The 27,092-nt window shown below is 39.8% G+C and overlaps 2 protein-coding genes and 1 long non-coding RNA gene across 3 annotated transcripts; 2 read left to right on the top strand and 1 right to left on the bottom strand.

Moving 5' to 3' along the window:
* The first annotated feature begins 1,050 nt into the window (after positions 1 to 1,050).
* LOC133717917 (uncharacterized) lies at positions 1,051 to 2,654 on the top strand. Its single transcript, XR_009850030.1, has 2 exons — positions 1,051 to 1,464; positions 2,291 to 2,654. It is a non-coding gene; the product is annotated as an uncharacterized LOC133717917 (long non-coding RNA).
* A 5,513-nt stretch (positions 2,655 to 8,167) lies between these two features.
* Positions 8,168 to 8,940, bottom strand: LOC133717419 (kiwellin-1-like). The gene has a single exon (XM_062144128.1). It carries the CDS (start codon positions 8,883 to 8,885, stop codon positions 8,316 to 8,318), a length of 570 nt encoding a protein of 189 aa, XP_062000112.1. The 5' UTR covers positions 8,886 to 8,940; the 3' UTR covers positions 8,168 to 8,315.
* Positions 8,941 to 11,597: 2,657 nt separating this feature from the next.
* On the top strand, positions 11,598 to 12,142 carry LOC133714429 (probable nucleolar complex protein 14). The gene is made up of 2 exons (XM_062140545.1): positions 11,598 to 11,869; positions 11,972 to 12,142. Exons 1-2 carry the CDS (start codon positions 11,721 to 11,723, stop codon positions 12,105 to 12,107), a joined length of 285 nt encoding a protein of 94 aa, XP_061996529.1. The 5' UTR covers positions 11,598 to 11,720; the 3' UTR covers positions 12,108 to 12,142.
* The last annotated feature ends 14,950 nt before the right edge of the window (positions 12,143 to 27,092 follow it).

The raw sequence follows: 27,092 nt of genomic DNA, 5'->3' as shown, positions 1-27,092 counted from the left end.
ACAACTTACAATTTTGTTACTTCTTTTAGTAAAGAAGTTTTAAGAAGAGTTCCTTACAAAACCATGGAAGCACTGGTTCATCCTTAAACCTCAAGTTTCCCCTTGTAGATAAGCTGCTTTGATTTGTATAAAGATTTTAAATGCCCAGTGGTATAAATTTATACCTGAACGCCTCTCATCAATTTTGAGAAGATTGAATTGTGATATCTTGAATTCTATGTAATGATTTGGGGATAATCAGATGATTTAAAAACAAGATAAAGGCATCACAATCCTGCTATATCTTGTAAAGTTCTTAATAATGCCTCCCTGCTTTTTCTTACTCTTAGTTGTGTTAGGTATGTCCAGAAGGAAGAAGCCATAAGTTGTCATACATTAAGCTCTCTAGCTTTGTTTTGCTTACGCATTTCAAAAACTTTCGAGTTTTGAGCAGGCCAATTCTGAGAAGCATAATATATAGAAAAGATCACAGAGACGAGGATGGGACAGAGCAATAATGTGTAATCAAATATCTAACAACATAACATATCAACAATGCTTTAGTAGGATTTCGGACGCTTGGTTAAATTATTGCCGTCTATCTTGCTTTTTCTTCTTCTGTGTGCTTTATGTCCATGCATGTATATATGAGAATCTGCTTCAAACAACAATATCTTATATTTTGTTTATGTGAAATATATACCAATATCGTACAAGGATTCCCCTAGCCTATTTTGTTTTTCTTTTTGTCATCTCAGACGTGGTAATGTACAATACAGACAAACTGCAATTCCAATGTGTTGTTTGAAGTAATTAACTATCTGTTTCAATGTCAAATTGTGACAAACTTTAGTCTTCTGTAGAATGAGTCTCGTATTTCACTTACCTACAGTTCTGTAAGACAATATTTAGGTCATTGGTGCAATACAACAGATAGGTATAACGAATAAAAAATTTGACAACAACAATAATCGAAATAAGCAGCTAAGCACGGTCGATTGTATCACCATCCCTTTAGTATTTATTGTTTATGTTGTAAATCATTATGGCTATATCATGTAAATAGATATAGGGTAAATCATTATGTTGTTATAGGCTTACCCTTTCCATGTTTTATGGATGACTTTAGGAATCCTTGTTTTATGGAGGACTTTAGGGGTCCTTGTTTTATGGAGGACTTTAGGCTACATGTTCCCTATCTTCCACTATATGTAGTCCATTTCTCATCCATGTTATAAGGATGAAAAACAGAAAATACTACACTTATTATCTGCATCTAAACTCTCTCTCTCTCAAGTTCTTAGAAGCAAAGCTCTCTCCATTTTCTGAAACACTTTCTATGTTCCTTTTACAACACGTTATCAGCACGACTAGCTCTAGGATTCGGATTGCCGATCGACAAGAGAAGAGGTGAATAACTCTTGGGTTGCAGAAAAGAAGAGGTTCATCATTCAATCAACATCAATCTACCAGCTCTACAACCAAGTATGTTTTTCCAAGCAAAAACAGATTTTACTGTTTCAGTTTACCTTCTGTCCTCTGTGTTCCCGTATTTATTTAAAATAGTAATTCAACTCCAAAATTCACCAAATTTTGTATGCTAGAGCCTCTGTGTGTTTACTGCATCTCTATAATTTTTCATATTTTTCTGGGTTGTTTTGGTTGGGATTTTGGTTTTTTTTTCGACTGCTATTCAGTAGAAGCTGCAATCACGATTTATGACTTTTATTGAAGCATCTAGTTTAACTTAATCATCTATGAGAGACACTTATTTCTCTTGCACTATAATTGGCATAATGGAATGAGTAAAAGGAAAATCAATAGCTTTTTAATTTAGCTATTAATTCATGTATATTGTGACAAATATCTATAAATACTTGTTTGGACTTTGTGATAATGATACATCTTTCCTTCATTATTTATTATGATAATGTTTTGTGGTGTTACCTGCTCATATTAAATTTAAATATTTTACCCGCTTAAATTCTTTTCATTAGAATATATATGTGCGGAATGCAGGTACTTAACGAACCGGAAGTTCACACACATAAACATTGAACCAAAATTTCATACATAAATTAATATTGAACCAGAAGTTCACATATAGTATCGAACCTGTAGTTTTGACAATACTGAAATATTATGAATCTTTCCAAGTAGGCTCACCCAATTCGATGTGATGTCTAGGCAAGATACAATGAGGTTGTGTACTTAAGAGAGCCTCGCTCCACCCAAACCTCATACTCTTACCTGGTCGTATTTAATTGGAGTTACCAAAAGGGTTGAGTAATAACTTTTCATTCCTTGGCAGACCAGCTTGAGCCCAGCAGGCCCACTCTCCCTCTGCGGGACCTAGCAGCCCAGCAGGCCTCACACACCATTTAAATTACGCATGAAAGGCCGGGTCACAAGCCCGCAGACTAAGCCCGATAGGCTTCACTATCAAGCCCATTCCTTTGGTCCAGCAGAATCAAATAAAAGGAAAAATGATTTGATTCTACTGAGATTTGAACCCAGACAATGTACATGTCATTATGGCTATTGCAAATAAATTCACCATATTTCATATGTGTAATTAATTGCCAGAAGCATTTATTCACATAATTGTGTGACAATTAATATGTTATATTACTAGCATGCAATTAATATCTCAATTGATTTGTGATTTCCATTTATTCAATTTGTGAGATATTATTTCAATTTGCTCTATTCAATATTATTGTGTTACTTGTCTAAATTTTCGCACTAGAATATATGTGTAGAAAATGCAGGTACCTAATGAACTAGAAGTTCTAAATGAACCAGTAGTTCATACACATATCGAACTTGTAGTTTCGATAATGCCATTTAAGAAACTTGAAGTTTCCTTCATAAATTCACCACACATGATAAAACCAGTAGATTTTACATGTTTAATCCGATTTTTCATACCATGTTATAGAACCTGAAGTTCCTATTAGTTGCTTATGGACGATATTACCCAAAGCACTAAGATTATTTGTTCCTTTCCTGTAAGAAATACCAAATCTCAACAAACTTGACTTTGTTTCTTTGGAGGTTTCCGGAAGAAACTATCTAAAGTGGTTCAAGATGTGATAATTCATCTAACTGCAAAGAAGATGAGATCAACAATCAATGCTAACAATGTCGTCATTGAGGCTTTTAATATGAGTGCCATAATTTTCAAAGGAAACATATGGAGAAAACACTCCAAGTTGAGTATCCGATGAAGAGGATACACAGATTCTTTGGGTCGCTCTAGAAGAGCACTTTCACCATCAAATGACCATTTTCTTGCTTGAAGCAAGACATGATTGGCAGAACGAAATTAGCCCATATGACCGTCTGCCACTTGGCCAAAGCCCAAGAGGCCATGTAATCAGGCTCCACGTGGCCAAGGCCCACGTGGTAGGAACCATGATGCCATAACTCAGCAAGCCCGAGTTGAAAGGAACACTGGTCCGGCCCGCTGCCACCAGAATCGATCAGCATGATCTTTGTTATCAATGTGGAGGAATTGACTGCTGGTCCCGCACCTGTTGTGCGATAGCCTAAGCAGTAGATGAGTATTACGCCAGTCGCAGAACTCGAAATACCAACTTTATTAAAGGGTCATTTTCTATCGATTCCACACTAGAGATCATGGATTTTCAGGCAGTTACTGAACATACCGAGGATTAGAACTCGAAGACATGGGTATAATTGGCCCCTTGTGCCATATCTATTTCATCTTAATGAATGAAACATCTTCGGATTTTGGTGATTTATGTTTTCAATTATTTTGGATTATAGAAATGTGGTTATGTTCGAATATATTTAATTCAATAAATTTATTTATACATGTGATCCATTGAATTAAATAAATGAATAGGCATATTCTGTGGGGAAGTTTGTTGTCTGGTTAAAAGTGCTATTACGCACACCATACTCCGAGATCGGAGATATGTTTCAAACTTATTGCCCATGCATACCTCTGTGACAACCATATCAGGCCAATCCAACCTGATAGAGGGCTATGGCAAAGCCCACTTTATGTTGTCCAATGGTACTGAATTTACCATTAATGAGGCCTTATATTCTCCACGTTCCAGAAGAACGTTATTGAGTATTAAGGATATTCGAACCAACGGTTATCACGCTGAAACCACTGAGAAAAATGAGTGTAATATCTTTGCATAACCTCCAAAGTGTGTGGCCAGAAGCGTACATTGGAGAAATTGGAATCTGTTAGCTAGAAGCTAACCAATTCGAGCAACTACTTGCTATGGCATGACCATTTGGGACACCCAGGTCAAAGTATGATGCACCGTATCCTCAACTTATCACACGGGCATCCCCTTCTGAATAAGGGTCCTGTGTTTAGTAACACATTATGCCAAACTTGCTCGATCGTTAGGAATGTTAAACTCTAGACCATCATGTGCAAAGACTAGTATATACACACACCATTTTTCTGCACAGAATGCAAGGAAAATTTGTGGACCTTTCCAACCACCATGCGGACAATTTAAATATTTCATGGTTGTGGTTGATGTATCGACAAAGTGATCACATGTTACACTATTGTCCACAAGAAAATGCTGTTTTTGCTAAACTCTCGCCCAGATCATGAAATTGTGGATCACCACTCGGATTATCCCATAAAGTCCATAAGACCTGATAATGCCGGAGAGTTTACAGATTGTCACTTTGATGAGACAGTCTTCCCGCCGTTAGGGGGAGATAAGAACGTTACCATTCCTGATGAACGACGTGAATTGACGTGGAATGTCCCCACTATGTCTCATCTCGATCCCCGAACCGCACAATGCGATAGTGAAGTGCGGAGAATTCTAGATCTACAAAGTATAGCCCAAAATATGCCAGACGCTTTCTCTGATCTAGCTAAAGTGACGAGATCACATATACCTGCTGCAAATGTGCCTGCAAGGATAGATGTCCCTGTAGGACATGTCATCCCAGATGGACGAGGTACGACCATAGCGGCTAACCAGTCATATGTCCCTGCCCAGAAGTGAGGTAGACCACTAGGTTCGAAGGATTCCTATCCCCGGAAGAGGGTAAAACCAGCACAAACGAATCCACTAGACATCGCGATCTCAACTGATCCATCTCACGAGATAATTCCAGATTATGGGTCCGTCCTAGAAGAGACAACGTTGGGGGACGCTCCAACGTTTGAACCCACTCTCGAGAATAGAGAAATCTCGATAAATTATGCATGCTTAAGTGAGATTTGGAATCGAAATGAGATTATCATCGATGATATATTTGTATTCGCGGTAGCTACCGAAATTATAACTAGCGATGACATCGAACCTCGCTCCGTTGATAATGTCAACGTAGAGACGACTGGCCAAAATGGAAAGAAGCAATCCAGGTCAAATTAGATTCCTTGACAAAGAGAAAGGTGTTTTGGACCTGTTGTTCCTACACCTCCCCATGTTAAACCTGTAGAATTTAAATGGGTATTTATAAGGAAGCGTAATGAGAAAAATGAGATTGTGATACACAAAGCTCGTCTAGTGGCGCAAGAATTTTCTCAACGCCCTGTGATTGATTACGAGGACGCGTATTCTCCCGTAATGAACGTCATAACGTTCCACTACCTTATCAATTTGGTAGTTTCTGAAAAAACTGAATATGCAGCTTATGAATGTGGTCATAACTTATCTCTAGGGGGATCATAATACAGAAATATACCTGAAAGTTCCTGAAGAACTTAATATACCCGATGCAAATAGTTCTAGACCACGGAACACGCTCTCCATTAGTTTTGAGGCGTTCACTTTATGGATTGAAACAATCCAGACGGAGGTGGTATAACCGTCTAAGTGAATATTTAATCAGGATGGGATATGTGAATAATAAACTATGCCCATGCGTGTTTATTAAGGAAACAAGTTCCTAGTTTAGAATTGTGGCGGTCTATGTCAATGACATGAATTTGATCGATACTCCTGAAGAGATCAAGGAAACCGCAAAGCACCTGAAGTTGGAATTTGAGATGAAAGGCCTTGGGAGAACAAATTATTGTCTCGACCTGGAGCCCGAGCACAGTGCAGATGAAATTTTGGTCCATCAACCAAATTACATCCAGAAGATGTTAAGATGCTTTAATGAGGATAAAAGCAAGCACACCCATGGTCGTCTGAAGTCTAGAGAGAACCGTATCGTCCTGCAGATGATAACGAAGAGATATTGGTACCAGAAGTCTCATATCTAAGTGCAATAGGCGCATTATTGTACTTGGCTCAATGCCCTAGATAGGACATCTCATTCGATGTGAACTTGTTAGCTAGATATAGCTCTGCGCCAACACGCCGCCACTGGAATGGCATGAAAGACATTTTTCCGCTACCTTAGAGGTACAACGGATATGGGCTTATTCTATCCCTACGCATCAAGGAATGGATCAAACCCCCTTGATCCTCAGAATGATGCTCGCCTTGTTGGATATGCTGATATAGACTATCTATCAGACCCGCACAAGGCACGTTCCCAAACTGGTTATGTCTTTACCATTGGGAATACTGCAATTTCTTGGAGGTCTACGAAATAGACACTTGTTGCTACCTCTTCGAATCATGCTGAGATACTAGCTCTTCAAGAAGCAGTATGTGAATGTACATGGCTAAGAGCCGTTACAAAGCATGTTCGAAGCACATGTGGACTGCATTCCACCACTGATGAACCAACCATTATCTACGAGGATAATGCTGCTTACATAGAGCAGATGAAGACGGGTTTCATCAAAGGAGACAACACCAAACATATTGCACCGAAGTTCTTCTTCAATCAGCAACAACAGGAGCATCAGAAGATTGAAGTCAAGCAGATTCGATCTGAAGATAATCGTGCAGACCTCTTTACCAAGTCACTACCAAAGTCTACATTCCAGAAGCATGTTCAAGGTATTGGTCTACGTAAACTATCTGAATTACCTAACATGTAATTTTCAGGGGGAGTCGAAATCAGGGGGAGTATCCCGAAGCATATACACTTGACCATCGTGTACTCTTTTCGTCCTTCGTCCAGGGTTATTTTGTCCCACTGGGTTTTGTTACCTGGCAAGGTTTTAACGAGGCACATCTTTAGAATGGTCACCCCACTTATACTACATCCTGAAGATGCTTTGATTTGACATATATGCATTTGCTCATCTTTTCCCTTCGACCACGGGTTTCTCCCACTGGGTTTACCGGGCAAGGTTTTGGTGTAGCAAATCTAAATGCATCCCTCTCGTAGACATACTACCTACTTATGATGCTAATAAGAAGACTCCACTTATCTCCGAAGCTGTGATATTACTACTCCACACTCATACGCGTTGTGCTCTTTTTCTCCTTCGACCAAGGTTGTTTTTTTTCCCACAGGGTTTTTATTACTTGGCAAGGTTTTTGATGAGACAACTTAGAAGCGCACAACCCATGCAACACTATTGACATGAAATATCCAAGGGGGAGTGTTGTAAATCATTATGGCTATATCATGTAAATAGATATAGGGTAAATCATTATGTTGTTATAGGCTTACCCTTTCCATGTTTTATGGATGACTTTAGGAATCCTTGTTTTATGGAGGACTTTAGGGGTCCTTGTTTTATGGAGGACTTTAGGCTACATGTTCCCTATCTTCCACTATATGTAGTCCATTTCTCATCCATGTTATAAGGATGAAAAACAGAAAATACTACACTTATTATCTGCATCTAAACTCTCTCTCTCTCAAGTTCTTAGAAGCAAAGCTCTCTCCATTTTCTGAAACACTTTCTATGTTCCTTTTACAACAGTTTAGTTCTATATTTGCAGCTGTTTTAAGTGATCTTAGTTGATTAGTACGCTAGAATATCCTTCAGAATCTGAAGACGGTCATAAAATCTTGGATTCGAAAAAATGCAGAATGAGCCTAACCAAGCAAATGCTTGGAACTTCAGATTGTCAATAAAATAACAATATTGCTGAACCTATTGGTTCGTCCTTCTTTCCATGCATGATACCATGGATGTACCATGCTTGTAAGATCAAGGATTTTGGAAGAGTTTGTATGCATACAAAACCTTTTATTACTCTATCTTCATTGATCCAGTGATCACAAAATTTCTGGCTTCACCAGCTATTCTTAAACAAAGATCTTAAGATCAAAATAAACCGTGGTGTGTGCTAAAAGCCTAAAACTACAAAGGGTGTGTAGCTAGCAGAAGAGTTATTGATTTATTTCTTTACCTGTAATTGTACTACTCAATTTAGGAGCAGCAACTACAGATTGCAATTTTATGTTACTCTATGAACCTTCTTCACTCTTATTTGTATCACAATATAGAGGCAATCACTCAATCAGGCATCAGACCAGAATATCTGCATTTCACCCCAGTCGCTTTCCTTAACTCCCAAGGCCTTCCAAACAGCTGGAGAGGCATCAACTATGTTGTGACGGCATGGAGGCTGGTAATCATGAGCAGGATCACAACCCATTGTGGAGTCACACTCATCAACAACCTTGGCTTTCACAGTCCTTCCATTACCATGTATGGTAATGTAGTGTGAACACCTCTTCCTATTGTTGAACCACCCGGTGGACAATGCCACGACCGTGGTGTTATCCGAGTGGAATTTATTGTCACATCCAGACGGTCCACCACCATCACCACCTTTCTCGAAGCTGTTGATCGTCAAGGTTGCTTTTGTACGCTTGGACACCGGAGGTGAGCACTTGTAAGTGGTGTAGAGCTTACCTTTTTTGCAGCATTCAGACTGGTTCTCAGGGTTACATTGTTTCGGAGGAGGCCTTTTACCCACTATTTTGCCACTTGGATTGCAGGTTTGAGCTTCAATGGTTAAACAGATCGTTACAAGAATGATAAAGATGGAGAGAAAAGCACCTGAAGAACAAAAGTGGTACTTCATGTTCTTTGTACTCTTGGCTTTTGGGTTTAGGTTGGTTGAAGAAGTTGGATCCTAATTAAGTAGGCTATAATGCTATATATAGAGATCATGAAACAGCTAGCCAGCTGGTTTTAATATCAAATTACTTGGTTTCTCTCAAGAATGATCATACTGTCCGTTAAAGATACGGCTTCGTAATATTGCTGATAAGTATACTGTCAAATTGTGCAGTAAGCTTCCATATACGTACATACAATCTGATTGTCTGCATACAGCTCATTATATCACCATATACAAAGAACCGTTTTTGTACTCAATACTGCAGCTGTGTAAGATTGGCTTGGTTGATTACTACTAGAAGATTACTTAATACAAGAGAAACTAACTAAAGATTCACTAATGATGGGTTGCTCCAAAGATCCTTTAGAATATTAAGACTTGCCTCTAACCTAAAAAATGTCTAACAAAAATGTGTTTAAATCATAGTAAATGTCCATTGTTCTTCTCGTTTTGTTTTCATATGAAGGTGTCCCCTGTTTTATTCCCCTGTTTTATTAGAAAAGCGTCTTCTTGTTGTTCTGCCGGTCATGTAATTACAAGGTAAAAATTGGCCATGGTCCATGGGAATGTTGAGGGCGATTTCATATGACCGATGTATGAAGTACCTCAAGTTTCCTTCTTAAGAAAATAAGTAGTCAATTTTAATTGATGATAAGCATAACCTATGTTAACTTGCAGTAGAAATACCGAATGTGGTTGGTCGTATACAACTTCAACTTTCGCTGTGGCCAATAGATGGGGGTCAAATCATGAGTTGAAGTAATTGATAATTTTAACTAGTATTTGAGATTATTCTACAAATACTTGATGCAATGAGAAATAGGTAAGTCTAGGAGTTAGGAGGATATATATCCTTAAAAATTTGCAATGCCTGTGGACCTGGACATAAGTTTGTTTCTACTGCATATATAGATTTGCTAGTAGAAAAAATATTGATGTGGATGCTAACATTACATTGTGAGTGTCAACACAGGCAAGGATTAATCAACACAGAAACGCACGATAGGCATGGATTTACAGATAGTGAGATAAGATTTGGATCTGAAATTGATGGTATGTAAATATATTGAATATAAAAATAGTGCAGTTTTGGTTTAGGGTAAGAATTAGGACGATGGTAGGTGATGATGGATTGGAAAACACGAGCTGCATGTCAAAGTTTTGAAATAAATTGGAGATTGCTGAGAAAAAATTAAGCTAGCATAGGATCAAAAAATGGAAGTCAAAAAGTGAATGTATGACGAGGGCCCATGCCAGGTCGCACGACGAGATGTAGGAGTATCTTGATCCGTGGGGTGCGGCAACCTTTGCAAGTGCACCGTACTGGTGCAACTTTGCAGGGTGCAACTGATGCAACCCCGATACCATTTGCTAAATTCATGTTTGATTTGCTACCCACCCATTGAGGATGGGGTTTCCTACTAACCCGAGGGTGGGCGTGCGCAGCAGTGCTCACCGAAGTGAACTACAAATCAAGACCCCGACATCTCTCCTGGTAGGGTTAGGCAATCAATCCACTTTAATGCCCCGCTTAGTTACAAACCCACGCTACTGGGCTCGGCAATAACTTAAGCAAGTGCAGTCCTTTTAAGCCGCCGTTTATCCATGTTTTATTTGATGTGGGATTATACCAAAGTATAAAATATTTTCTTCTCCATTGGAACACAAATTTATGTGGATTCTACATTATTAGTGATACTAAAAATTAATTCATGATGTTTTTGATCCATTGAAGGTTGAAGGCTGATATGAGTTATAAAATTATAACTGAAGAAATTCGAAAAAAAGTTCCTTATAATCAAAACGATGGAAGCACACTGGTTGATCCTTACGCCTCAAGTTTCCCCTTGTGTAGATAAGCTGCTTTAATTCGTACATAGATTTTAAATGTCTAGTGGTATAAATTTATACCCGAACCCTCTCATCAATTTTGAGAAGACCGAATAGTGATATCTTGAATTCAATGTAATGATTGAATTTATACTGCAGCTGCGTAAAATTGGCTTGGTTGATTAATACTAGAAGATCCTTAATACAAGAGAAACTAACTAAAGATTCACTAGTGATAGTTTACTCCAAAGATCCTTTAGAATATTAAGACTGGCCTCTAAACTAATTAGAGAGGCCACGTGTGAGTTACCTACGTGTGCATGAAGCAGTCATGTTTCTTCAAACATTGTTAACGGCGGCCAAAGAGAGAAAGCCAAAGTCAACTCAAGATGCTGAGGTAAGAACATGCCTCAACAGTCTTTCTAGTAGAGAATGCCTTATGGGGTTGTCTATAGTTTATGGTTGCTTGATGAATTAACCACACTCTTTATATTTTGGCAGATTGATCATCTTATGGAATTAAAAGCACCCAGACCCCTTCTATATATACAAGAATGTATAAATCAGACTGATCCACTTAATTTTCTCACAATTATGGACCTTCCAGAAGACTCGTTATGTTTCACCTCCGACAATTTCAGGTTCGGAGTTTGTCAGTACTTGATGATACATTATGATAATAAGTGCCCATGTGATGCATAGGCTTTAGGCTGAGATGAACCCTTAAGTCACCTCAATTTGATTGATGCCACCCTGTCGAGTGTCAATTCTGTAAAGTTTGCATATACTTTTCAAGTTTGTTTGAAATATTTTTATGTCGAATTAAACATTTTCAGGTCGAGTGTGCTGGTGACTGTGATTGAAACTCTACGTGGATATGTTGGTATTTATGAAGGATTCAGTTCTTTCCCCTAAATCTTTTTGCCGATTTCAACACTGTTGCTTGAATTGTCGGAACAAGAAAATATGCCGAGTGCATTAACTGACAAATTTAAAGAGGTTGCCGAACTTATTAAGACAAAAGCAGATAAACTCTGCATGCAGCGGCAACCACTTCAGATGCGGAAGCAAAAGCCAGTGGCTATTAAAATGCTCAATCCAAAATTTGAGGAGAAGTAATTTATTTTAACCTGTTCCCTCTAGTGTCTTACTATATGTTTTAACAGTGCTCTTTGAATGGCTGGGCTAACCATTGGATGGTATGTTGTTCCCTGCAGCTTTGTCCAGGGTAGAGACTACGATCCAGACAGTGAACGGGTTGAGAGAAAGAAGTTGAAGAAGCGTTTGACACAAGAAGGTAAAGGTGCTGTTCGCGAAGTGCGTAAAGATAATTATTTCTCTTACAGGAGCTGAAGTCGAGGGATAAGGCTCTGATGGAAGAAGAAAGAGCTGAGAAATATATATGGAAAAGCGAGACTTTTCCTTCAAGAGCGAGAACATGCTATGAAATCTGGGCAATTAGGAAAAGGCAGGGGGAAGAGAAGAAGATGAGCTCAACTTTTGTTATGTTTGTTGTCAATATTATTACGTTGCAGTTCTCATTCGAGGTTCATACAAACGCAATACTAGTATTCTCATCTCTCTGCTTGTGTTTTGTAACTTTTGTTCGTAGTAATGTTTTGAGCTTGGTCTCACTCATACGGATATCTATTCAAAAGTCAAGAATATGGTCTTGTATTGGGGATTTGGCCAGAGAAAGAGTGGCAGTTGAGGCCAATTTTTGTCAGAGACTTTATTAATATATGTATTCCTTATACTGAGATGCATCAATAAAACTCCAGAAATTCTTCACATTTTGTGGGCTTAGAATCTCAAGCTCTACTTTCAGGCTTGCTATCCAATTTTGTCGGACTGGTACAATCATGTCACAATTTTGATATGGAACCAAATCCCATGCTCGTAACCATAGAGATGGAAGCAGGGACATTTCGATGAAATCCCGTGTTCGACGAAATCACTGAAATGGAGCGATGTCTGATTCAGTGATTTTGATGGGATTGAACACACTAGCACTAGCGAAATTGCAATTGCTGAATATCAAGAACGTTCATCAACTGTGATGGACTTTGGTTCTCTCCGTAATAAGCCAGTTTCCATTCGTTTACATTGTTACTTCATTCAATTCAGTAAAAGAATGTTGGTGTACGTTATTACCTAACTGGATGTTGTCTGCTTAATTTATGAAACATCTTCATTTTCACATCCATAGAGAAGATTGAAAAGTTAAATCGAAAGATACAGACAACATAAACAGGAACAGATCCAACTCAACAAAGCGAGCCAAGATTATGGTCACAAGAACATAGATGAAGATAATGCATAAAGATTAGAGGTACACAAACACAGTAGGGACAGTGCATGCATAAAGCTAGATTAGGGTTACATGAACACAGAAGAAGCACGAACTACTACTTGTTTATTCTTTGCGTCATTCCACACGCTTCCATCCCACATATCCTATTTATTGCGCAAGCCTGAGAAATAGGATTTAGGGTCACGCTCAAAGTCCTCCCTGTAAATCATCTCGTCTCTTCCGGGCGCCTTCATGGTTTTCTTCTCCTCTTCTGAAGAAGTTGAACCCGAAACGAGTTCAGCTACCGCCAAAGCCACAGTAGCTAGTCCCGCAATAGCGCCGGCAGCAACTGCTGCTTTGGAGAACCAAGAGTAACCGGATGACGACGCACCACCATTCTCACCCTGTCCAGAGCTTTCCTTGCTTTCATTAGCTCCCATTTTGTTGTTCATCATTTTTTTTCAAGTGAATCCAATTGATTTGGCAACTCACATGTACTCGGACAGTGCTTATATACAGATTATGTAAGCTGTGGCAGCGTTGGAACATCACTACTACAAATAAAGTCACCTCCACTTATTAATCGGCGTTGCTTTTGGGAAAAGGGTAAAGGAGTCACCGATAGTGGGGGAATATAATTTTCACGGATGTGGACCTCGGTTTCCCTTCGTAACCAAGGTTTCAAGCAGATTAAAACACATAGCTAATGTCATATCCAAAGGTCTATATCTCTTTGGTTTATGGATTTTACTGTATCTCTTTGTCCCTACATCTCTCTTCTCTATTCTTTATCATCGTCTCCCTCACTCTTCTTAACCTCACTGCTACAAATTTGAACAAAAGTCACCTGCACTTATTGGTCAGCGTTGCCTTGGCAAAAGGGTAAAGAACATCAATAGTGACCTCGGTTTCCCTTCCTAACTAAGGTTTCAAGCAGATTAAAACACATGGCTAATGTCATATCCAAAGGTCTATATTTCTTTGGATTATGGATTTTACAATAACATCCGTTAAAAGATTTTGTCCCTACTCTCTCTTCTATATTATTTACTGTCGTCTTCCTCACTTTTCTTATCAGCGCCAAGTCTCTATCTCTTCTTTGTCGTATCATGTTTATCTAAAGCTAATAATTCAACCCCAACCTACAGACTACAATTTACCGACTCACCACAAAAATTACCCTCATCATCTTCTGTAATTCTTGCCATCACCCCGGTGGTTATTTTTTTATTTTATTTTCAATAACTGAGAATTACAACAACTAATTTCTGTAAATCAAACTCACGACATTCCACTTATGAAGAGGACACTTATACTACTAGATCCCAATACTATTAAATTGATACAAGTGCTCTTGATTTTCTTAAATTTCGATGAAATTGCTGTTGTTTTCTTAAATTGAAATAATAGGACCTAATTAATGGGTGGGTTACTGAAAGGAAAATAATGGTGGTGAAGGATGAAGATGGCACAGAAGAATTGGAAGAGTGCGCAAGAGAGAAAAAAGAAAAAGAAAAAAGATTGGCAATAATAAAGAAAAAGTGAACTTTAGAAGGAAAATGCCCAATCAAAAAAAGAAGGAAAATGAAAACTGTTTAAGGAAAAAGAGATTCGAGAGAAATTGTAGAGAGAATTGCAGGGAGAATGTAAATCATATTATTGAGAATAGGAGCCCTATATATAGGGATTACAAAGTACTAGTTCTAATGATACAAGGAATACTAATCCATCTATGATTAGGAATTCTAGAACCTTCTCTCCTATTACTACTCCTAGTTTGATAAGGCACACTAATCTTGATTTTCCTTCAACACTCTCCCTTGTGCCGCTCAAACTTGGTGGTGACGCTTCATCCGTTGCCTCGTTAAAAACCTTGCCAGGTAACAAAAACCCTGTGGGACAAAAATAACCCTGGTCGAAGGACAAAAAGAGCACAACACGTCCTTCACTCTTCGAGATCGAACATGTAGACATCATAACCCCCCCTGATGTCGATATCTCCCCCTGATTACTACAATCGTGGGAGTTCGGATAACTTTCTCAATCCGATGCTCTTCACATGTTTCTCGAAGGTGGATTTAGGTAACGACTTAGTGAATAAGTCCGCTACATTATCCTCTGATCGGATTTGATTCACTTCAATATTTAGAAGTGTTTGTTGTTGCTGATTATAAAAGAACTTAGGCGATATGTGCTTGGTGTTGTCGCCCTTGATGAAACCTAACTTCATTTGCTCAATACAAGCTGCATTATCCTCATAAATGCATGTAGGTTCATCCGTGGTAGACTTCAAACCACAACTTCCTTGAATATGTCTAATTATAGACCTTAGCCATATACATTCTCGTACGGCTTCATGTAGAGCAATAATCTTTGCATGATTTGAGGAAGTAGCAACAAGTGTCTGCTTTGTAGACCTCCAAGATATCGCAGTGCTTCCCATGGTAAAGACATAACCCGTTTGGGAGTGACCTTTGTGAGGGTCAGAGAGGTACCCTGCATCAGCAAAACCCATCAAAACATCATTGTCGTTTTGATGGAGGGGAATAGAGTGAGGCCGGCCACCCTTGGTGGTGGTGGCGGCGTTGGCGGCTATATGGCCGGTCACTTTGTCATGGTGGACGGCGGCTCCATGCCTAATGGGGTCCGATCCCATTCTTCCGTCATTCCTCTTCTCTCTGTAGGGATAAAATAGGCCCATATCAATCGTACCTCTTAGGTATCGAAAGATTGTCTTTACACCAATCCAATGGCGGCGTGTTGGCGCAGAGCTATGTCGAGCTAACAAGTTCACTGCGAATGAGATGTCTGGTCTTTGTGCATTGAGCTAAGTACAATAATGCGCCTATTGCACTTAAATAGGGCACTTCGGCCTCTAATGGTTCTTCGTCCTCATCCTTTGGACGAAACGGATCTTTTCCGGGCTCAAGACGACGACCGATCATGGGAGTACTCACAGGCTTTGCTTTATCTTCATTAAAGCGCCTTAGGATTTTCTGAGTATATGCAGACTAATGGATCAAAATCCCATCACTACGGTGCTCGAGTTGTAAACCGAGACAAAACCGTGTTTTCCCAAGATCTTTCATCTCAAATTCGGATTTTAAGTATTTAGCAGTTTCCTTCAACTCATCTAGAGTTCCAATTAGGTTCATGTCATCGACATAAACTGCTACGATTGCAAATCCGGAACTTGTTCTTTTAATGAACACACATGGGCATATTTCATTGTTAATATACCCCTTCCTAATCAAGTAGTCACTTAGACGGTTATACCACATCCGTCCGGATTGTTTTAATCCATATAGTGAGCGTTTTAATCTTATTGAAAACGCGCTCCGTGGTTTAGAGCCACTTGATTTAGGTAATTGAAGTCCATCTGGAACCTTCATATATATCTCTGAATCTAGATCCCCATAGAGATATGCTGTAACCACATCCATAATCTGCATGTCAAGTTTTTCGGAAACTACCAAACTGACAAGGTAGCGGAACGTTATAACGTCCATTACGGGAGAATATGTCTCCTCGTAGTCGCTTCCAGGGCGTTGTGAGAAACCTTGCGCCACAAGGCGGGCTTTATATCTTACCACCTCATTTTTCTCATTACGCTTTCTAACAAAGACCCATGTATAGCCAACAGGCTTTACACTTGGGGGTGTCTGCGTTACAGGCCCAAATACCTGTCTCTCTGTTAGTGAATCCAATTCAACCTGGATTGCATCTTTCCGTTTAGGCCAATCTGCTATTCGTTGACATTCTTCAACAGAGCGAGGTTCGATATCATCATATTCTATGATTCCTTTTGCAACATGATATGCAAACACATCATCAATTGCCATAGAATTTCTATCCATCATCTCATGTACACTAGTGTAATTTATGGAGATCTCTCTATTCTCTGGAGTTGGTTCTGGCATTGGAGCGTCCCCCAATGATGTCTCTCGGACATAACCATAATCCGGAATATTCTCATGTGATGGATTATTCACATCGATGATTAATGGATTATTTTGTGCCAAACTCGCTTTCTTTCTTGGGCGAGAATCCATTGAACCTATAGGCCTCCCGCGCTTCCTGGCAGGAGCCATGGGCCTAGCCACAACGTCACCATCACTGTGAGAGGGGACGTTGGCGCCATGCTCAATTGCCCTTGAGATGGCGTCATGTCCTCTGATTTTAGGGACATCAATCCTTGCAGGCACGTTTGCAGCAGGTATGTGTGATCTCGTCACTTTTACGATATCAGAAAACGCATCAGGCATCGATTCTGCTAAGTTCTGAAGATCGAGAATTCTCCGCACTTCAATTTCGGACTGTGCGGTTCAGGGATCAAGATGAGACAGAGTGGGGACAGACCACGACAATTCCTGTCGTTCCTGTTGAACATTGATGTTCTTATCCCCCCCTAACGACGGGAAGACTGTCTCATCGAAGTGACAATCTGCAAATCTTGCGGTAAAGAGATCGCCTGTCAAGGGTTCTAAGTAGCGGACAATTGTTGGAGAATCATATCCAACGTAGACGCCTAATCGTCGTTGAGGACCCATTTTGGTGCGCTGTGGCGGCGCAATTGGCACATAAACTGCACACCCAAATATGCGTAAGTGTGAGACATTAGGCTCATACCCAGTCACCATCTGGGACGCAAAAAAAAAAGGGTTGAGTGGCAGTAGGCCTCAGACGAATAAGCACAGCTGCATACAATATTGCATAGCCCCAAGCAGAAATAGGGAGATTGGTGCGCATTACCAATGCCCTAGCGACCATTTGTAGTCGTTTAATGGCGGCTTCTGCGAGACCATTTTGGGTGTGAACATGAGGAACTGGATGTTCAACTTCAATCCCAATGGACATGCAATAATCATCAAAAGTTTTTGATGTAAACTCCCCAGCATTGTCTAACCTTATAGACTTAATAGGATGATCAGGGTGGTGAGCCCTTAACTTAATAATTTGTGCTAGGAGTTTAGCAAATGCAGCGTTCCTAGTGGACAATAGCATGACATATGACCAGCGTGTCGATGCATCAACCAACACCATAAAATATCGAAATGGTCCGCATGGTGGTTGAATAGGTCCACAAATATCACCTTGAATTCTTTGCAAGAATGGTATATTTTCTTTAGTGTCCTTTGCATAGGATGGTCTCGATCCTAATTTTGCTAAAGAGCAGGCTTTGCAGAACGAATGATGGGCTTTATAGACAACCAATGAGGATTTTGGTTTAGCCATGAAGTCACAATTGACTTTAGAAGTAGAAGGAGGAGTCAAACAATGATCCATGGCGTCAATGCCATGTTGTTGCCGTAGGGGGTAGACGGCGCCGGCCCTAAGTGGCCGGTCTTGCACAGTCTTGGCGCCGTGAGGCGCAGGTGCATCTCCTCGAACCAATTTTTGGTTTTTACTTCTCTTCGTTCTGAAGAATGGATGTCCGTGTGAAGTCTTTAATATACGGATCATCATATCACGACCTGGGTGTCCCAGACGGTCATGCCAAAGCCTATATGTGTCAGAATCCCATAAATCATATAACATGATTGGATTCAATTACTCGAATAGTGGTTGCATACAACCCACTAGATCGACACATAAGTTTCTCTAATACTCGTTTATGTCCGTAGTCATTAGAGGTGATGCAAAGGAACTCTTGTCCATTCTCACAATGTGTTTCCACATGAAAACCATTGGCTCTTATATCTTTGAAGTAATAAAGTTCGAAAAATATGTCCATGACATGAGATAAAATAAATCGATACTTTATTAATAATAGCCAATGATTACATCAAAGTTTCGTGACCATAATCTAATCCAAAGTAAAATCAAACATTAGACAAATTGTAGTCACTCAATTTCAATTCGTTCGGTAATTCCAATTAAATATGACCAGGGAAGTAGAGAGAGATGTCGGTGGAGCAAAGCTCTCTTAAGTACCACTAATCTCAATTAATTTCCTAGACATCATACTTAATTGAGTACGCCTAGAGGAAAAGAGATAATCCAATAAGTCATTTTATTGATTAAGGCATAATTGCCATTACATAATTCTTGGAAATTAAAAGACTATTCTAAATAAAAATCTGCGGCATTCTATCTTCATCGCCAGATTTAAAGTCTTTTATAGCTCGATATATTATCATTGATCAGGTACTCCATAAAATACCATGAAGAGGATGCTCTCTTGATTGAGGTGTATTGACACAATACATATGGTCCCTAGAACCAATGGCGTTGGAATAGTGCAATCATGGCCAAAAATGGCGCCATGGTGTCCAACCCTATACCCTCAACGTCGTGACTCCTATGGTCATGTTAGGGTTTTCTCAATCAATTTGTTATTTTGTGTTTTTCCACAAGCATGCATAAATAATATGATGCAGAGAGCCTCCGAACAATATTTCATAACTCTTTCAAAGTTATAGTGAAGCAGATATTATTCCATCGTGCTTCTATGTTCGGAAAGTTGTGAATGTTACTAAAACGTTCACTAGGCGCAACCCAAAGGTTGTTAGCGTTATCCTCATTCATGTACTCAAACTGGAGGGCCATCTTCATGTGGCGCTTCATCAGGGTAAATGCCCTGGAATTTTCTATCTCAGTTTGTGAGTCTTGAGCGGTTCCTTTAGAACAGGGCTCTTGGATTGTGGGCAAATAAATATCCCGTGCCCGTAGAATCCAATGGAGTAAAATCGAGCTCGTTCAAGTCTTACATCCTGAAAGGAAAGCAAGAACGTATTAGTTTCGGAGTCAATGCTTCCACGAAAACTAATATAAGATTTCTGAGTCTTAATGCTACCAAGAAATCGATTTCCAAGAATATTTGGATTAGACCGAAACAATGATATTTAAATGGTCAAAATATATGCTCACGAACGCTCTTAGTCCGTAGCTTACGAACGCTCTTAGTTCGTTAAATCGATGCTTACGGACGCTCTTAGTCCGAAGTCTTACGAACGCTCTTAGTTCGTTAATTGCGTGAATCCCCACGATTCCGCTTTCTCAAGAATCGAACCCACGTTATAAGAAAGGTGGGATGTAGAAGAAGGGAGGTTGCAAGTCCCCGAAGAAAAAGAAGGAGAAATTAAATTCTGAAAGCGGGAACTTTAATGTAAATACTTACTTGTTGAAATTCGGAACAGATTCTGTTCTGAACAGCTTGCACTTCGATTGGTGTACAGGTCTCAAAACAACTCCGATAAGACTGAAATTCGGAGGTTAGATGGAAGAGACAGAGACGAACAACTTTGATGAAGAAAGGATTTTGATCTGAGGTTACGAACTAGACGTTTCGAGGCTTGCAAGCAGACTGACGTGCACAGGAAAGGAGAAGGATGCAGTTGGTGTACGTTGGTGCTGCAGGGGTAGCAGGGATGCGTGCGCAGGGGCGCGTAGGTGAGGCTAGCATGGGCTAGGAGCTGTGGTGATGAAGAAGATTTTCAGGTTTTTTGGTTTTTGATTTTGTGGTTAAAGCTCGTGCTGATAACGTGTTTAAGGAAAAAGAGATTCGAGAGAAATTGTAGAGAGAATTGCAGGGAGAATGTAAATCATATTATTGAGAATAGGAGCCCTATATATAGGGATTACAAAGTACTAGTTCTAATGATACAAGGAATACTAATCCATCTATGATTAGGAATTCTAGAACCTTCTCTCCTATTACTACTCCTAGTTTGATAAGGCACACTAATCTTGATTTTCCTTCAACAAAAACCAAATTTATTGTAGACTATTAAATCTTACAATACACTCTCGTTTTTAGGCCAGGGTATATGTCGGGCCGGTTCGGTTCTGGGCCCAAACTGAATCCGAACCGCATTAGTCGGTTGGGCCAAATTTGAAACAGACAACCGAAATCTAACGGGCTGGCCCGAATTGATCGGTGAAACTGAATTTTGGGGTCGGGCCGGTTCGGTTTCGGTTCCATTTTGGGCCCAAATGTTTCATTTTCAGGCACAAAGTTTTAGTCTTTCTGAAGTCCAAATTTCTTGTTTCAGCCCAAAATGGCTGTGCAACACCCTGCAAACTGAAAATGCCCAAACCTGGGTTTTCAACACTCATCAACATTCATACAATCACATTGTTTACATAACAACAACCTGCAAGTAGCAAACAAAGTATTCAAGCTTTCAAGTTTTCAACCTGCAAATATTCAAACTAATGAACTATGTTCTCAACAATTAACATCACCAAATAAACACGGATATAAATAAGTAAGTTCATCCTATCACAGTTTAAAGTTTAACGCAGAAACATAACCAGCAATCGTAACCAGCAGTCCAGCACACATCCAACAGTAGTTCAAATTTCAAATTACCAAATTACAAACCAGCAGTACGTTCAATTGAAAATTAACATAATAAAAACTGAAAAGTTGTCGACCCTCATGGGACATCTGCAACAACGTCTTCAGTTCTTCACTTATTCGGTTCTTCCCTTTTCACTCCTCAGAAACAGAGACTTGTGTAACTCCAGACAAATCTTCAAAAACATATAACCAAGCAGAAATCAAGCTCAGATATTGAAAGCAACAGTTAAACAGAATTCTAGAAATTCACAACAATCCAACACTTAAACAGAAATGCAAAGTTCCAACTACTAAACTTGATTCAAGCTTTTCCAGTTCTACATAGAGATCAAGCTCAGTCTTTGTTGGCTCTTTTTATACTGTAGACGCACTGTTTGCTCTCAGCCAATCACTGCAGCAGACTAGACATTCCACCATTTTTGGAGTTAAGCTTGCTCTAAAAGGATCGATGAACCTTTTTCCAAGAGGTAAGGCACTTTCAGATGCAACTGTGGATGCAGGAACATCAAACAAGTCTCGTGCAATCTGTGATAGAATGGGAAACCTAGCTGTATTTTCTTTCCACCAAGCCAATAGGTTATCATGTATCAGAGTGAGTTACCCACGTGTGCATGCTTCACGGCCACACGGGCTCCACGTCACCCAAAGTTGTCCACGTGTATGGCTTGAAAATTCGCCACACGTGCGGAGACGTGTTGATAACCTCTGTTAACTTTCAGAGTTTCAGTAGAAATACCGACTCAGCCTTTTAAAACATTGCTTTCAGTAGAAATACCGACTTAGTCGTATTAAACTTCAACTTGAGAAATAGGTAAGTCTAGGACTAATTTGGAGGATATATCTCCCCAAAAATTTGCAAAGCCAGTGGACCTGGACTGACTATACTTTTGTTTCTACTGCTATATAGATTTGCTAGTAGAGAAAATATTTCAAAATATTGATGTGGATGCTAACATTACATTGTGAGTGTCAACACAGGTAAGGATTAATCAACACCGAAACGCATGATAGGCATGGATTTACAGATAGTGAAATAAGATTTGGATCTTAAATTGATGGTATGTACAATATATTGAATTTAAAAATAATGCAGTTTTGGTTTTTATTTTCTTGCAGAACAAAGTCGACGTAGAACCTAATTTGATTCTTTAGTTGTGAGAATGCAATTTTGTCATTCTACAAACATCGGAAGGAAATTTGGGTGGAAAATTGATATGCAAAGTTACAAACTCGCACTACTAAGTGCGAGCTCGACGACGACAACTGTATGTTGATGTTGATCTTTATAAGAACTAGTATCATTCTCTCATGTGGATCAAAAAGTTCACATTGCAGCGCCACCCTAACAAATTAGGTCATTCGATTCATGTTTGATTTGCTACCCACCCATTGAGGATGGGGTTTCCTACTAACCTGAGGGTGGGCGTGCGTAGCAGTGCTCACCGAAGTGAACTACAAATCAAGACCCCGGCACCTCTCCTGGCACGGTTAGGCAATCAATTCACTTTAATGCCCTGCTTAGTTACAAACCCACACTACTGGGCTCAGCAATAACTTAGGTAAGTGTAGTTCTTTTAAGCTGCCATTCATCCATGTTTTATCTGATGTGGGATTGTACCAAAGTAAAATATTTTCTTCTCCATCGGAACGCAGATTTCTATGGATTCTACAATTTTAGTGATATGAAAAATTAAGTCATGGTGTTTTTGATCGAATGAAGGCTGAAGGCTGGTATGAGTTATAAAATTATCAACTGAAGAAGTTTGAAGAAAAGTTCCTTATAACACCTTGGAAGCATTGGTTGATCCTTAAGCCTCAAGTTTTCCCTTGTAGAGAAGCTGCTTTAATTCGTACATAGATTTTAAATGTCTAGTGGTATAAGTTTATACCCGAACGCCTCTCATCAATTTTGAGAAGATCGAATAGTGATATCTTGAATTCTATGCAATGATTTGGGGATAATCAGATGATTCTAACAACAAGATATTTTCATGTAAGGGTTGGAATTCGTCCCCTTTCTAGTTCTTAATGCAACTGTTTTACTTAAAGCATGACACTCTTGCTATATCTCTTTGTATTGCAATCCTACTTCTGCTTACTGTCAGTTGTGTTAGGTACCTCCAGAAGGAAGAAGCCATAAGTTGTCATACATTAAGCTCTCTTTGTTTTGCTTAGGGCTTAGGCATTTCAAAATCTTTCGAGTTTTGAGCAGGTCAATTCCGAGAAGCAGAATGGAAGAGATCACAGAGATGTGCAATGTTTTAGTAGGATTTCGCTGCTTTCCTATTGCACTTGGGATAGAGCTTTTCAAGGACGGGACTGTTTAAGGACCTTTTCAATTGATAATCACTTTCACTGCTATTGTTTAGTTCTATAATTGCAGCTGTTTTAAGTGATCTTAGTTGATTAGTACACTAGAAAATCCTTCAGAATCTGAAGATGGGTCATAAAATCTTGGATTCGAAAAGATGCAGAATGAGCCTAACCAAGCTTGATATGATACTTCAAAACTGCTTGGAAATTCAGATTGTATTTCTGAACCTATTGGTCCTTAAACAGGGCTCTTGATTGTAGGCAAATAAATATCCCGTGCGGTTCTTTTAGAACAGGGCTCTTGAGCGGTTCTTTTAGAACAGGGCTCTTGATTGTAGGCAAATAAATATCCCGTGCCCGTAGAATCCAATGGAGTAAAATCGAGCTCGTTCAAGTCTTACATCCTGAAAGGAAAGCAAGAACGTATTAGTTTCGGAGTCAATGCTTCCACGAAAACTAATATAAATAAGATTTCCGAGCTATGCTACCAAGAAATCGATTTCCAAGAATAATTGGATTAGACCGAAACAATGATGTTTAAATGGTCAAAATCTATGCTCACGAACGCTCTTAGTCCGTAGCTTACGAACGCTCTTAGTTCGTTAAATCGATGCTTACGGACGCTCTTAGTCCGAAGTCTTACGAACGCTCTTAGTTCGTTAATTGCGTGAATCCCCACGATTTCGCTTTCTCAAGAATCGAACCCACATTATAAGAAAGGTGGGATGTAGAAGAAGGGAGGTTGCAAGTCCCCGAAGAAAAAGAAGGAGGAATTTAAATTCGGAAAGCGGGAACTTTAATTATAAAAACTTACTTGGTTAATTGAAGCTTGAAACCTTGATTCTTGAAATCTTGAACTTTCGGAAGCTTGATACTTAGTTGGGATTGCAGATGCTTCTTCAATCCTAGTCTAGGATTGCAGGTTATTTACAATCCTGGTCGTGGCTTAATTGGAATTACCGAACGAATTGAGTGACTACAATTTGTCTAATGTTTGATTTTACTTAGGATTAGATTATGGTCACGAAACTTTGATGTAATCATTGGCTATTATTAATAAAGTATCGATTTATTTTGATTGAATGTCTTGGACATCTTTTAATTCGAACTTTCTTATTTTTAGTATGTTTCCCGGAGAGCTAGAATGCCTCGTGGATAGTGCAACTACACATACTATTTATGCTCCTAGGGCAAAAAGAACCCTATTGAGTTTTAAGGATATAAGAGCCAATGGTTTTCATGCGGAAACGCATTGTGAGAATGAACAAAGAGTTCCTTTGCATCACCTCTAATGACTACGGATATAAAAGAGTCTTAGAGAACCTTATGTGTCGCTCTAGTGGGTTGTATGCAACCACTATTCGCATCATTGAATCCAATCATGTTATGAGAGATGATTTATGGGATTCTGACACATATAGGCTTTGGTATGACCGTCTGGGACACCCAGGTCGTGATATGATGATCCGTATATTAAAGACTTCACACGGACATCCATTCTTCAGAACGAAGAGAAGTAAAAACCAAAAATTGGTTCGAGGAGATGCACCTGCGCCTCACGGCGCCAAGACTGTGCAAGACCGGCCACTTAGGGCCGGCGCCGTCTACCCCCTACGGCAACAACATGGCATTGACGCCATGGATCATTGTTTGACTCCTCCTTCTACTTCTAAAGTCAATTATGACTTCATGGCTCAACCAAAATCCTCATTGGTTGTTTCTAAAGCCCATCATTCGTTCTGCAAAGCCTGCTCTTTAGCAAAGTTAGGATCGAGACCATCCTATGCAAAGGACACCAAAGACAATATACCATTCTTGCAAAGAATCCAAGGTGATATTTGTGGACCTATTCAACCATCATGCGGACCATTTCGATATTTTATGGTATTGGTTGATGCATCGACACGCTGGTCACATGTCATGCTATTGTCCACAAGGAACGCTGCATTTGCTAAACTCCTAGCACAAATAATTAAGTTAAGGGCTCACCACCCTGATCATCCTATTAAGTCTATAAGATTAGACAATGCTGGAGAGTTTACATCAAAGACTTTTGATGATTATTGCATGTCCATTGGGATTGACGTTGAACATCCTGTTCCTCCTGTTCACACCCAAAATGGTCTCACAGAAGCCGCCATTAAACGACTACAAATGGTCGCTAAGGCATTGGTAATGCGCACCAATCTCCCTATTTCTGCTTGGGGCTATGCAATATTGCATGCAGCTGTGCTTATTCGTCTAAGGCCCACTGCCACTCAACCATTTTCTGCGTCCCAGATGGTGACTGGGTATGAGTCTAATGTCTCACACTTACGCATATTTGGGTGTGCAGTATATGTGCCTATTGCACCGCCACAGCGCACCAAAATGGGTCCTCAACGACGATTAGGCGTCTACGTTGGATATGATTCTCCAACGATTGTCCGCTACATAGAACCCTTGACAGGCGATCTCTTTACCGCTAGATTTGCGGATTGTCACTTCGATGAGACAGTCTTCCCGTCGTTAGGGGGAGATAAGAACATCAATGTTCAACAGGAACGACAGGAATTGTCGTGGTCTGTCCCCACTCTGTCTCATCTTGATCCCCGAACCGCACAGTCCGAAATTGAAGTGCGGAGAATTCTCGATCTTCAGAACGTAGCAGAATCGATGCCTGATGCGTTTTCTGATATCGCTAAATTGACGAGATCACACATACCTGCTGCAAACGTGCCTGCAAGGATTGATGTCCCTAAAATTAGAGGACATGACGCCACCTCAAGAGTACTTGAGCATGGCGCCAACGTCCCTAGTTATGGTGACGTTGTGGCTAGGCCCACGGCTCCCGCCAGGAAGCGCGGGAGGCCCATAGGTTCGATGGATTCTCTCCCAAGAAAGAAAGCGAGTTTGGCACAAAATAATCCATTAATCATCGATATAAATAATCCATCTCATGAGAATATTCCGGATTACGGTTATGTCCAAGATACATCATTGGGGGACGCTCCAATGTCAGAACCAACTCCAGAGAATAGAGAGATCTCCATAAATTACACTAGTGTACATGAGATGATGGATAGAAATTCTATGGCGATTGATGATGCATTTGCATATCATATTGCAAAAGGAATTATAGAATATGATGATATCGAACCTCGCTCCGTTGAAGAATGTCAACGAAGAGCAGATTGGCCTAAATGGAAAGATGCGATCCAGGTTGAATTGGATTCACTAACAAAGAGACAGGTATTTGGGCCTGTAACGCAGACACCCCCAAGTGTAAAGCCTGTTGGCCATAAATGAGTCTTTGTTAGAAAGCGTAATGAGAAAAATGAGGTGGTAAGATATAAAGCCCGCCTTGTGGCGCAAGGTTTCTCACAACGCCCTGGAATCGACTACGAGGAGACATATTCTCTCGTAATGGACGTTATAACGTTCCGCT

This window comes from Rosa rugosa, chromosome 6 (assembly GCF_958449725.1).
Source record: "Rosa rugosa chromosome 6, drRosRugo1.1, whole genome shotgun sequence".
Taxonomy (NCBI): Eukaryota; Viridiplantae; Streptophyta; class Magnoliopsida; order Rosales; family Rosaceae; genus Rosa; species Rosa rugosa.
This window is presented reverse-complemented; position numbering and strand designations above follow the sequence as displayed.

Coding starts and splice junctions, on each gene's coding strand:
- LOC133717419 (XM_062144128.1), bottom strand. CDS start 8,885: ATGAAGTACCACTTTTGTTCTTCAGGTGCTTTTCTCTCCATCTTTATC.
- LOC133714429 (XM_062140545.1), top strand. CDS start 11,721: ATGCCGAGTGCATTAACTGACAAATTTAAAGAGGTTGCCGAACTTATT. Junction 11,870..11,971: donor AATCCAAAATTTGAGGAGAA/GTAATTTATTTT, acceptor TGTTCCCTGCAG/CTTTGTCCAGGGTAGAGACT.